Source organism: Lissotriton vulgaris, chromosome 4_1 (genome assembly GCF_964263255.1).
Source record: "Lissotriton vulgaris chromosome 4_1, aLisVul1.2, whole genome shotgun sequence".
Classification (NCBI taxonomy): Eukaryota; Metazoa; Chordata; class Amphibia; order Caudata; family Salamandridae; genus Lissotriton; species Lissotriton vulgaris.
In genome coordinates this window covers 20981251-20994992 of record NC_141691.1, presented here as the reverse complement: position 1 = coordinate 20994992, position 13742 = coordinate 20981251, and the positions used below count along the sequence as shown (strand labels likewise).

The 13742-nt window shown below is 43.1% G+C and overlaps 1 protein-coding gene across 1 annotated transcript in view; it reads right to left on the bottom strand.

The window, feature by feature from the left end:
* Window positions 1–239: 239 nt before the first annotated feature.
* LOC147718251 (uncharacterized) overlaps window positions 240–13742 on the bottom strand; it is a 108925-nt gene continuing 95422 nt past the window's right edge. The window contains exons 2-4 of the mRNA XM_086967174.1: window positions 3319–3420; window positions 2440–2568; window positions 240–653 (exon numbers count right to left, since the gene is read on the bottom strand). Of these exons, the coding sequence (XP_086823300.1) occupies window positions 253–653; window positions 2440–2568; window positions 3319–3420 (632 nt within the window). The 3' untranslated portion in view covers window positions 240–252. The remainder of the gene's footprint in view (window positions 654–2439; window positions 2569–3318; window positions 3421–13742) is intronic.

Here is a 13742-nt window from a genome sequence, read left to right as displayed (position 1 = left end):
GGCATTTACACTTAAAGGAAGAAAATGGAACTAAACTTTCAGGAAAACAGTCAACGTTAAACCCCCACCCACCAGGCAAGCAGTAAAAAACAGGTATGCTCAGATAAAGTTTGAAAAAGTATATTTATATCCCTAACAAAATAATCTCCCGCAAGACCCTCCCTAACCCCAACGATTGTCCTTCAAAAGTCCCCAAAAACCCAACTCCCAATTCCCACCCCACAAAAGTCTCTAAAAAAGGGGCAAGGGACACTATGGGTGGATGCTGTTAACTTTTTGGGCCAGGGCATCATGCTCCTCGCGGAGCAAGGCGAGCTCCTGCTGAAGGCGGGACACCATCAGGGTAGTGCGGCGCAGGCGTGCCTTCACTGCCTTGCAGGTGCAAGGCCTGTGAGAGGCAGCTGTTGGCCTTGCTGCTCGGCGGTGGCGTTTGCCTTTGGCAGCCCGGCTCAGTCTCGGTGGACCACTGTGCTGGGTGGCAGCCCGTGGGGCCACGGAGGCCGATGCAGACGACGTTGTCGTAGTTGTCGACCGCACACTTTCCACGTCCTCCAGGGCCACCAGCCGCCGATATTCCGCAACAGTGGCCTCGATCCTCCGTTGCCGGGCCGCTCTAGCCAGCTCCTTCCTCCTTGTTCGTTTGGAAGGAGAACCTATATGAAGAAAGAAAGACATAGTCTGTAACCAATGCTCTTTAAGATTAACTCAATCATTCAGCAGAAATTTGTGCTGCAGTACAACTAGCAACTTGCAAGCGCATTACATAACTATTGAGGCCAGTATCTATCTAACCTCACACTTCTTCATCCTTGCTCTAACATTAGTGGGAGTTTAAGGAACAAATTCTATGAGCACTGTGGACTTCCATTGGAGTCGACTATGAAAGTACACCAGTCTTATTCTTCTTCTTATCTCTTGTTTTGGAAAATTGGTACGTTATTTTCTGCAAGCCGGCATAATGCCAGCGCGGTAAACTTGCACCCGAGAAAAAGAGACGCACGCCATGAGGAGTGACCTAGACTTGCGTTGCCGTTGCGTTACTGTACCCGTCCAGTACATGCAGGTGGTGAATCTCTTACTTTTCTATTACGGGTGGCACTGAGAATACTCTGTTACAACTCAAGGGCTACTGCTTAATTAATTTAACTTTCACCCTACAGTGGAAATGAGTACTAGAAATGGAAAATTGAAGAAGATAAATAATCTGATTATCTATCACTTCACATGGGATGTTTTTGCTTATATATGGGATGACTTTAGGTGCTTTGCTTTTTATTGAGTGACCAGTGATACATCCACACATGAATGACTGAGTACTACTAAACTTATTAAGAGAGGTAGGGAGTGGCCACCATAATAACCGGATCTATGCAGTGCTTGCAATACAAACTACTGCTACTATTTATGGTAGTATTTGGACAAAATTAAAAGTTCTTTTCCTTGCCTTTCCTACACTGGAACGGACGTGCGGGTGCAGTGTTACATGCTCTTCAAAGTTACACTTAGTTCATCCACTGACCATCTACTCTCTCTAGATCATGGGTACTCACAAACTTTCTCTCAGGGGCTACATTTACAGTGTAGTTTGGGGCCTAGGGCCGCACTGGTGGGGGCGGAGTCAGAGGGGGCGGGGCTAAAGCAAAACTTGTGACCATGAGGTTGCACACAGGTCCCTGCAGCAGATGCCCTCATCCACTGAGCCACCAGACCCAGCATTTACATACATCTCTCTCCCTCCTGCTCTCCCTCCTGCCCTCCCTCCATCTCTCTCTCCCTCCTGCCCTCCCTCTCCCTCCCCCTCTGTCATCTCACTGTGTGTGTGTCTATCTGTGTCAGCCTTCAGCCCGGGTTGAGACCGCTTCCTCAACGCGCACACACAGACAACAACACCAAAGTACTTAACAGGTCTTTAAAAGACCATTAACATATTATTGAGGCTTTGTTTGTTTTAGCGCCCCTGCTTCTCCACCCTGACAATCACTGCTTGCCCGGCCCCACAGAGCAGAGGCTTTGTTCTATTTCACCTCTTTGTGGCCTTGCATCTCCACTCTGCTCTGTGGGGGCCGGGGGAGCAGTGATTGTCAGAGTGGAGATGCAGGGGCGCTAACAGGTGAAATACAAAAAAGCCTCTGCTCTGTGGGGGCCGGGGGAGCAGTGATTGTCTGCAAGGTCTGCGCACCGCCAACGAAGGCTTGCCGGGCCACCACCGGCCCGCGGGCCGTACTAGGAGTACCCCTGCTCTAGATACACATATGCTATCTAAGAGTCAGATAGTAGCATGATCCAGGTATATGGACACATACAGTTTCTGTGTCACCCACCCAGGCTGTTGTCCTTCCACCCATCATTGCTTCATCATTCACCCAGCCATGCATCTCATATTCTTGCCTTCCCAGCTAGTCTTCAATCTCAATAAGTAAGGAATATATAAGAGCTTACCTCTGGCCGCCACCACCACCGTCTCAACTCTCACAGCTGCCGCCGCCGCCTCCTCCCCTGAAGAATCGCCCTCCGCCTCCGTGTCGAGCACCACCACCTCCACACTGGCCCCGCCACCAGATGTTCCACCTACAAAGTACATTTAGGAATGTTAGAATGAAGCACTCACTAGTCACTAGTATTTGGTCTAGGAATGAAGACATGTGAAAACAATGTAATTTGTGACTGTCTACGTTAAACTTAAAAAAAATGTCCCTTTTTCCAGGGAAGGTTGTCTTGCTGCACTTTTAGGCACAACTGATGAAGGCTGTTTTTTTAACACGCACCATTTTTCTCCACACAGACAGAAGATGGACTTCTAACAACAAGATCAAGTTGAAACCAGGTGAGAGCTCGGCTCGACCACAAGAAATGTCTTCAATTAATCGTCAGCACTAACCACTTTTCCATTATCAGTTAAACGTTTAGTTTTATTATGACTTCATTTAATAAATGTGTTTACTTTTAATAAAGCTTTTAAACTTAAATACAATCTGTGTTTTTTGGTCCAGACTAGAGTGACTGAGCGAAAGGTTTTGCAATTTTTGCAAGCATGAGTCCAGATAGAACAGTTCAAAAGACATTATGGACAATCCCAGAGGACTGCACTAAGTTGATAGAGCTATTGCTGACTAGAATCATGGGAGTTTCGCCAACCGTGCAATCTTAGTTAGCTACACAGACAGACTAATAAGAATAATCTAGTAATACCACAGGGAGTCATAGTAGAGGCAGGATAAGAATTTAGATACAGTCTACAAGAAGAGCAAAGACAATTTTGAAAAAAGTCAAATGAGGAACGCTAGGAAAAATGGGTACTAGTCTAAAATGAAAACTTACTGGGGCCAGCAGAGGAGCCCTCGCCTGCCCGATCCTGGCCCTGTTGATGAACAGCATCCGCCGCCTGCTGCTCCTGTGTCCTCCTCTCGCCCCTGGGGGGAGCTGACGTACAACATGAAAGAAAGAACAGAAAACATGGATGATTGTTGCTTGTCAATGTCAACCAAATCAAACATTTCAAAAGAACAATAACAAAATATTTCTGCGAAATTATATTGATTATGGTTACTTTTCATTTATTTGCGGACCTGTGACTTCGAAAGTCACGTAACTCACTAAACAAAGTACTGAAACGTTCACCTAGGACTGGCAGGCAGCAGTCCGCAGGCAAGACGCAAAGTGACAGACAAACTCCATTGTGATTTCAGTCAGATCAGTGACAACACTAACAGTTGCCTGCTACATTACCAGTCATTTAAATAGTCAAACTATCAATCCACCGCCACTATTTTTCTTATTGTCAGGGTTACAAAGGAAGGGGCAGATTTAAGCCCTTGCGGCTCTTTTGCGCCGTTCTTGCGTGACTTTAGTGACGCAGCAGCTAAACAAAAAAGGGCGCCATGGTGCGGCGTATAATATTATAACAACGTGACGCATTTGGGAGATGCATCCCGTTATAAAGCCCTGCGCCATCAGGGGGCGTTCCGGCGCAAGGGAGGGCATTCCTGCGCTGGAACACATCCTAATAGTGGCTGAGGGAAATCTACAAAATATCAATCAGTCACCTTTAGGACAATGATGCGTCACACAAACCCTGCACCTGCTTGAAGCAGACGTACGGCTTGACCCAGCATTGGGGAGATAGGGTACCCCAGAGCATTGATGGAGCTGCGCCATCGTTGCGACGCAACTCCAGCAGTAAAGCTTCGGTGACGTTTTGGGCCCATGGTGCGCCGCATTGCAAATACGGCGCACCATGTTTGGTGGTGGTAGCGGGCCGCACAATTAATGGCGCATCCCTGCTACTTTGCAGGGATGCGACGGTAATTGCAATTCTGCCCCTTAGGGGCATACTTACTTACGCGTTCTGGCGCATCTCCAGAGATGCGCCAGATCAAATGCGTCACGCAAAACTACCCTTGCGACACGGCAGATGTGCCTCATTTACAATGCGGCGCGCCCTGGCGCAAGGGTAGGCACTTGCGTGAGGCATCTCGTCACGTAAGAGCGGCGCATCGCTGGAGTCACGTCGCCAACGCAATGCAACTCCAGTAATGCTCAGGGCCACCCAATACTTAACATGCTGTGTCAGTCCTTTCGCCTGCTTCGAGCAGACATAAGGAATTGAATTGACGTAGCAGCGTCGCAGAAGTGCCTGCGTTAAATCTTGTACATTTCACGCAGGCAATTTTGCGAGGCCACAGCCGCTGGACCGCGGCGCCCACCCTGCGTACTAGGAACGCACCCATTGTGGTGCAGGCCCATGGCTTTATAACATGACGCATCTCCCTAGATGCGTCATGCTGTAAATGACTCGCAGGGATGCGGCACGTTTACGCCGCTGTTGCGTCACGCAAGGCAACGTAAACGTGGCGCAAGGGGCTTGTAAATGTAATCTGCCCCCTAGTGTCTAGCATTACGCAGTTCTGTAAAGTACACTCATACATAATAGTTACTCAGGCCAATGAGACCACGAAATAGAAAACAAATAAGCATAGTAGCAACGCCACTGAGAAGGAGAGCAGTGCTCCTGAAATGCACAGAAGATTTTGAAATATAATTTAACTACAATGTAATCGTCATCAGCGGCATTATTGGCTTGCTCCATGTAAAAAACAAATATTTGCAATACAACAACACAGAGCAGGAGAAAACATCATAGTAGTGAGTGATTAAATGGCTACTACTACTCACCAAGCCCGGGGATCTCCAAGCCGAGCTGGTCCAGCAGGTCGCGCTCGCGGTCCAGGAGGTCCGTCCAGCGATGGGTGACCTGGCTGTAGGTGCGCTGGACCCCGTAGAGGTGGGATATGGCCCAGCACACCTTCTCCCACCGCTTCCGGCGCTCCCGCATGTTGTACCCGCCGGCCGCGATCCTGCCGCCTCCCGCGATGGTCCTGGGCAGGCGGCGCTGGACGAAGTAGACCAGCGCGCCCACTTCCTCCGGGCTGAAGATCTCCCGTCGCGTCACCTGCTCCCCCCTCAATCTCCCGCATGCTGTCCTGCCACTGGGTCCAGCACTACTCCCCGCCGCCGCTGCGGCCCTCAAGTGCCTGGGCAGCTTCACGGCGCCTGGCTTGACCATGGTCTGGGCAGGTAAGGTAGGAAGAAGTAGAAAATTAAGAAAGAATAGGATAGGGAAGAAGAAAAGAAAAGAGTTTAAAAAAGTAGTTTAAAAGTAAAGAAAAATAGCAGAAAAGACAAAAATATACAGCTAGGAAAAGAGAGGGATAGATAAGAAGCAAAATCGTAAAAAAAAAACTGAAAACAAGCAAAGGATGGCAAAGATACCAAGAGGATTAAACACCATGCCCAGACACAGGAAATGAATGAAAAACAAGATGGCCGGCGCCCGTTCACGAGCGCGAAAGAAAGTTCGCGCGAGATTTTCCTCGCGATCTCGTGCGAACCTGTAGATTTCCCGCGCGATCTCGTGCGAACCTCTACTCGCAATGCGCTTAGTGCGCGAGATTATACATAGCGGGCGGAAACGGAAATACGTCACGGAAACAAAATGGCCGCGCCCGTACTCGACCTTGGGGTAAATTCGCGTGTTGCGCTGCAAGCGGCTCGCGAATACTGCAAAAAAACTCGCGAAACAACAAGCCGCAAAAAAAATAAAATGCTCATTCGCACGAATTGGCGGCTTCCGCGGTCGGTTTCGCACGACGCCGCGCCCCGCGAATAGCGCGAAAAAAAACGAAAAACGATTTCAGCAAAAGCAATGAGCAGGTGCAAAAGGTCAACCTCATGATTTGTAACGATTCTTTGTAGTGCTTCCTGAGGGGGCCCTCCAGAATTCGGTTGCCTGCTTGCAACTATTTTGTGTGACCCTGCTCTGACCTTAACTGTATGCCACAAAGGTCCTGATTTACAGCTAAAGGAGCAGACAAGCAGGTGCCAGGCTGGAACTTTAAATTCTTTCAGTGACACATTAATTAGCCCCTAATTCATTATTGTCAGTTGGGGCAGGGCAGGTGTTGTAACTAATTTTGCAACAATGAAAGCACTTAGCAAGTGCAAAAGATCACTAATCAGGGCGCACTAAGGAAGCAGGTGCCAGCTAAAAAAATATTCTGTGACACATTAATCAGCCCCAAATTAATTCAGGTCACTTGAGGCAGGGAAGGTGTGCTTTGCTTTGCCGAAAATAAGGTACACTGGACAACCAGAGGGTGTGGTGATGAAACAGAGGGTGGCATGGGTGGGCCAGAGGGTGGCATGAGTAGTTAGAGAGTGGCAGTGGTGACAGAGAGTGGCAGTGATGAAGAAGAGTGTCCCAAACAGGCTGGACATGTAGAAACAACAAGTTCGCAAAACTTGCGACCCGACAGGTAAGTTCGCAAATTGCGAAATTGTAAAAACCCTCGCGAACTGGCAGAAACACGGGCGAACACAAAAAAAAAAAATTCGCGGGAATTCGCGGATTTTGCGGATTGCGAATCCGCAAATCCGCAAAATTCGCGAACGCGAGATCCGCAAAATTCGCCCATGCTTAATATAGTTAGGATTTTTTCCCTATGGGATTTCTGAAAATTCTATGCCTAATAACTTTGGCGTTTAAGGACGGAATTGGCTGAAATTTTCAGGAAAATGGCACATTTTGTTTCTGAGCAGCTCCCAAAAATTTGGTGGGGGGTCATCAAGGGGGGGCCGAGAAAAAAGGGGGGTCCCAAAACGCGTTTTTCCCATGTTAATTTCCATAGGGCGGTTGGACTCACTTTTAGCCCGAACGGCTTAATGGATTTTCACGAAACTTGGCAAAATTGTAGGGACTGTTAGCCCGATGTGCCTTTGCTAGGTCTCAATATATGTGCTTCAGTGGATTTTGAGAAATTAACGTTTAAATCAAGATATATATCTGTAACAGCGCTCCGGGCAGCGATCCGGTTAGCGAACTTTTCGCGTTTCGGAACTTTGCGATGCGAAGCTGATTGGCCCTCCGGTGTCTGTCAACATTCTAAACAGTCCGGAGCGGCCGCCATCTTGTCTCTCGGTAGGATCGAGAGACAAGAGGAGGCCAAAACAAAGGGGGAAATTACCATAAGGGGGCATAGTAGATCCTCGTTGACCCCCTAGGTTTTATGTGGAGGTTTTAAAAAGGCCTAGGAGGGTCCAAAAAAAAAATATTTTTTTTTTTTTTTGCGTGGTAAGCGCCAAGTTCGCGAACCGGAGAGCGTTCTGGGCAGCGTACTTTAAGGATAAAAGAATGATAGACTTTTCTAATACTGTATGTTAATTATTTGTTGTTTTTGTTCGTGTTTTTTTTTAATTTATTTATTTATTTTGATTTAAAATTTTTTTTTTTATTATTTTCATAGTTCATTAAAACTTCCAGCATTATATCATCTGGTATCTCGTCAAACATGGATGTTTCTGTCTCTTGTAAGCTTTGAATAAATTGTTCATCAAAAGATTCATCCATAAAATCTTCATCCACATTTTCTTCAGTTAAAATGTCTTCGGATGTAATGTCGAAGGAAACATTAGTTTTTTCTTGCTCCCCTTCCATTTTTTTGCTGTAAATTGCATAAAAAAATAATTATATTAGAAGAGTTAGGGCACTGTTGGGTTTAAGTTCAGACATGTAGTTCTGTTTTTTTAACAGTGAAGTTAAAGTAAGTAAATTCATAATTATAGCAGAGAAGTGTAAGTCAATCAATAAATGTAACAGAGGAGGTTATCTGTATCTATAACTATAGCAGGGGGACAGTAAATAATTATCAATAAACGTTTTTACAAATTAATTTAAAGTGCCACTTACAAATTATCAAATAACTTTACAGGGAGGTGAAAAGGCTCTTGAAATGTAGTTCAGGAAGTAGCAGTGAAAATGGCTGTGTTTCCTTCTCTTCCTTTATATATATTCAGGTATAAAACCAATCAAATGTCAGGTAATAAAAATTGTAAATGAAAGTAAAGTTTTCATTGGTTGTCAATTCCAATATTTTAGATGTGTTTTGTGAAGTAATTTACCTCAGGGTATTTAGATAGGTCTACAGGCTAAATGGCTAAATGAAATTTCAATCAAATTTGTGAGAATGAAAGGGATTGTTATGTAGTATGAGCTAATCTATATTTGGTGAGAGTGTCTCTAGTCGTTTTTCTGTTAATTACTTTCCCACCTTTTTTTAGGACCGCTTTCTGGAAAGCGGCCCGGTTAGCGAACCTTAAGCGTCACGGGAGTCCACCATTTTGTGTTTCGGTCGCATTAAGATACAAGATGGAGGGCAAATAATGTTCAGAATGTGTAGAAGGGGGCACGGTAGACTTATCTTGACCCCCTAGGTTTTCTGAGGGTGGCTGAGGAGGCTTATATGTGCGGAAAAAAAACATTTTTTAAAAAAATTCCGCGAGGTTAGCTTTCGGTTAGCGAACCGGGGGAGCGTATTTTGTGGAAAATTAGTGAAAAAAGTTAGAAAAAAATAATAATTGTGAGTGATTAGATGAAGGGTAGCTCTGAGAAGAGCTTTTGGGTTTATGGTACATTTAGGTACTTATAAGTAGGTACCAATGCACATTCTTAAATTCAGAATGAAAATTCTGTTGCCCTCATCTGAGAAGTGAACTCCATCTCCTCTGTAGATATCTTGCATGTAGTAACGCAAGTTATTGTTGTACAGGGAGCCCATTCCATGGTCTCTCATGAAAGCTGAAACAGATTTGTTTACATGCTTCCTCGACTTCTCAATTTGTGGACAAAATTGGTTGGACCACCTCCATTTCTGTCTTTGGCATATATTGGAATATACCAAGGCAGTTTGAGGAAAAAGTGCCATTAATTGCTCAAAGGTGTCCTTTAAAAGCATTTCCAGACCTACCCCTGTCAAAGTGCCCAAATCATTACCTCCACAGTGCACTATTAACAGGTCAGGTTTTGGCAAATGCATAAAGGTTTTCACCAATGGTATCAATTGGTGACATTTTAATCCTCTTTGGCCCAACCACTTAATTTCCACATCTTGTAAATTGAGGTTGGGTAAATTTCTGCTCTCAGCATACCTTTGAGCCCAGTGGATGTAACTATGTCCAACAATCCAGACGTTAAACATGGTGGGAGAAGGTTGGGCTGCAGTCAGATGAAGTGTGGTAATGAAAGGGCAGTTGAAACAGTAGGAGTTTGTAAAGAAAAAAAACTGTGGATTTCCAATGCTAATGATTCATTAGCAGTGATTGGTGTATTTCCATTTCTGAAAACAGAAAGTTAGGGTGCATGGATGTGTTCTTTGAAAGATGTAATTTGAATGGTCAAGGAAGAAACTTTTAATGAAAGATTGCACTGGATACGCAGGTGCACTGAGAGTTCAGAGTTCAATTGAAACATTGTTGTGTGAATTTGCAAACATGAGAGGTCTTCCAGGAGGTCGTTGCTATGGAAAAAAAGGCAGAGAGGGCAGAGGGGGGAAGGGTTTTGATTTGAAAAAAGTGAGGGAAGAGTTATGATTGGCTAATATGAGAGATATGTGAAATGAATATCTGTATTTCTGTGCTTTCAATAGCTGCAGACTCTGGAGTGCATCCTTTTTCTTCTGCTGAAGACAATTTGGTGTATTTCTGAGACTGTTTACAAAACTCAAAAAGTATTTGCTAAAGTGAGAAAAGATTTATTTATTTTAGATAGAGAATAATATGAATTAAGGAGAAAATGATGAAGAAAGCTGTGTTTTTAAACTGTGGCTTTGTCTGTAGTGATATAGAAATAGATTTTGTTACTTTGAGAAATTGTAATTGCATATTCGGTGTAGCATTCTGGAATGTAGTTATACAAGTTATTGTTGTATATGAAGCCCATTCCATGGTCTCTTATGTAAGCTGAAACAGATATGTTGTTTATAAAAATAATTTTTGAAATCAATTACATTTCTGCATATGTACTGCTAGAGCTTCATAGGTTGTTTTGGGCCATATTTATAAGGCATTTGAGTGTCTTTGATGTTATTTTTCCTTTTTAAATGGAAAGCATTCCTCATGGGGCAAGTGTCTTGTAAATACGCTCCCACCTGCGCTTGGCAAATTTAGATTTTGATTATGGGAGTTACATAGCCATGTTAATAATGTCCAAAAAATGGTGCTAGGGCATTCCAGAAAACGCTTTCATGTGTCTCAAGGACATTTTCAGTCATTTCCTCTTGAATGCAGGTATACAATTGATTTTTATGTTGTGTTTAAAAACGATTCTTTTCTATGATGTTATTTTTTCCTTTTTAAATGGAAAGCGTTCCTCATGGGGCCCTGAGCAGTTCTTAGCCATGTTATTTAATGGGAAGTGGATAACATGGCTAAGAGCATTTGCTGGATAATGCATGAATATCGCTGACTTTTCAGCGATATTCATGCATTGCGACCGTTTTTTTTCGCATTTGCGAGCAGTTCTTCGCCATGTTATCCAATGGGAGGTGGATAACATGGCTAAGAGCATTTGCTGGATAATGCATGAATATCGTTCACTTTTCAGCGATATTTATGCATTGCGGCCGTTTTTTTTCGCATTTGCGATAAACCTTGCTAAGGAGAAAATGATGAAGAAAGCTGTGTTTTTAAACTGTGGCTTTGTCTGTAGTGATATAGAAATAGATTTTGTTACTTTGAGAAATTGTAATTGCATATTCGGTGTAGCATTCTGGCATGCAGTAACACAAGTTATTGTTGTATATGAAGCCCATTCCATGGTCTCTTATGTAAGCTGAAACAGATATGTTGTTTTTAAAAACCATTTTTGAAATCAATTACATTTCTGGATATGTACTGCTAGAGCTTCATAGGTTGTTTTGGGTCATATTTATAAGGCATTTGAGTGTAATTGATGTTATTTTTTTCCTTTTTAAATGGAAAGCATTCCTCATGGGGCAAGTGTCTTGTAAATACGTTCCCACCTGCGCTTGGCAAATTTAGATTTTGATTATGGGAGTTACATAGCCATGTTAATAATGTCCAAAAAATGGTGCTAGGGCATTCCAGAAAACGCTTTCATGTGTCTCAAGGATATTTTCAGTCATTTCCTCTTGAATGCAGGTATACAATTGATTTATATGTTGTGTTTAAAAATGATTCTTTTCTATAATGTTATTTTTTCCTTTTTAAATGGAAAGCGTTCCTCATGGGGCCATGAGCAGTTCTTAGTCATGTTATCCAATGGGAGGTGGATAACATGGCTAAAAGCATATGCTGGATAATGCATGAATATCGCTGACTTTTCAGCAATATTGATGCATTGCGGCCGCTTCTTATCGCATTTGCGAGCAGTTCTTAGCCATGTTATCCAATGAGAGGTGGATAACATGGCTAAGAGCATTTGCTGGATAATGCATGAATATTGCTGACTTTTCAGCGATATTCATGCATTGCGGCCGTTTTTTATCGCATTTGCGATAAACCTTGCTAATAGCAAGGTTTATCTGCGATAAAAATCGCCGATGTGCGGCGATAATTTTTGTCTCTAAAGAAGTTATCGCTAGTGGTTGGTAATATACCCCCGCGTTTTTGGTTGCAGGAATCGGGAGGCGGGAGAGTAGCACTGAAATCAGTAGTCTGACGCCTGAATCGGGAGGGTTGGCATGTGTGGATTCTCTACAGCTGGGGCTAGGTGATAGCCTGGGACCGGCCTGGCATCTAAAATGGGTGCTGTGCACGACAAAATTGTGGCATTGTAAAAAAGACAAGATGGCGCAGACAATGTTTATCAATAAGGATTCATTTATAACGAAATATTTTATCGCACTGACAAATTGGTGGTCAACACTTCCTGATTTCCTTCGAATCGAACGTTAACAGACGTGACGCAGCAAAGAAAAAAAAAAAAGCTCACGCACAGCCGCTGGAACACATGTATCAACATAAATGAGCCTTCTCAGCCACCCTCAGAAAATATAAGGGATTAGGATACGTCTCCCGCACCCCCTTATACTTAGTAATTTAATTAAAACGAAGCACAAAATGGTCTCCCGCACCCCCTTATACCTATTCCCGTTTCGCCAGCAGTTTGCGGCCCAGTTCGGTGTTCGGAAAGCGCTTCTACCGTGAAAAATATATATTTTTTATTTTCCCCACGGGACCCTTTAAAAACCCCAACAACATTCCTAGGGTGTCAAGAGGGGTATACCTTGCCCCCTTTCATTAAATTCCCCCTTCGTTTTTCACCTCTTCTTCTCTCTCGATCCTACCGAGAGATAAGATGGCGGCCGCTCCGGTCTGTTTAGAATGTTGACAGACACCGGGGAGGCAATCAGCTTCGCATCGCAAAGTTCCGTTTCGCAGGTGGGAGCGTATTTATTAGAAACTTGCACCATGAAGAACGCTTTCCATTTAAAAAGGAAAAATAACATTATAGACACTCATATGCCTTATAAATATGACCCAAAGCAACCTATAAAGCTCTAGCAGTACATATCCAGAAATGTAATTGATTTCAAAAAATCGTTTTTAAACACAGCACATAAATCAATTGTATACCTGCATACAAGAGGAAATGACTGAAAATGTCCTTGTGATGCAGTGCTGGTGCAAAAGATTTTCTATGTTAAATAATAAGTAGGGCGTTAAGTTTTTGATGACTGTTATTCATTTACTGTTTGGTAATAGTGGTTAATAACATTTTTTATTATATTTTTCCACAGATTCAACTGCAGATCTTTTTTAAATTTGAAAAATGCCTACGAAAAATAGAATTAGAAAGGCTAGAAAACGTCAAAGACAGCAGGATGATGTTTTATTGCAGCAGTCCTCTTCCCCAAATACTTATCAAAACACCAAGAAAGCTCCGGGTAAGAGCACAAAATCATTCTTAAAAAATATTTTTAGTAAAAAAAGTATTTTTCGCCAAAATGTTTCAGTTCAGAAAAAGAAGAGTAATTTAAATGGAAAGGAAAGACCCATCAAAAATGTTACTGGTAGAGGAAGAGATAACTCTGTGCATGATAGTAGAAGGAAACAACAGTTTAGGGACATTCGAAAACGAATGTTCCGTAACAGGATAATAGTTAATTTATTAAGAAATATTAAAAAAGGCCAACAGAAAGTGGCATTTTATAAGAAGAAGAAAAATGTAGAGAAAATTATTGATCATGCTTTTGAAATTAAGCGAAAGTTGTTTATTTTGGTAATCAATAGAATTAGGAAACTAAGCAAGGTAATTTCTGATTTCAAAACAAACAGTAGATGGAAGAGAGTAGTAAATCGTAGTAACTTTTGTGAAGTTTTTTCTGGAGAATGGATGCATAGTTCAAGTTCTGAGGCATTTTTTAATGAGGAGAGTTATTTTCAGGATA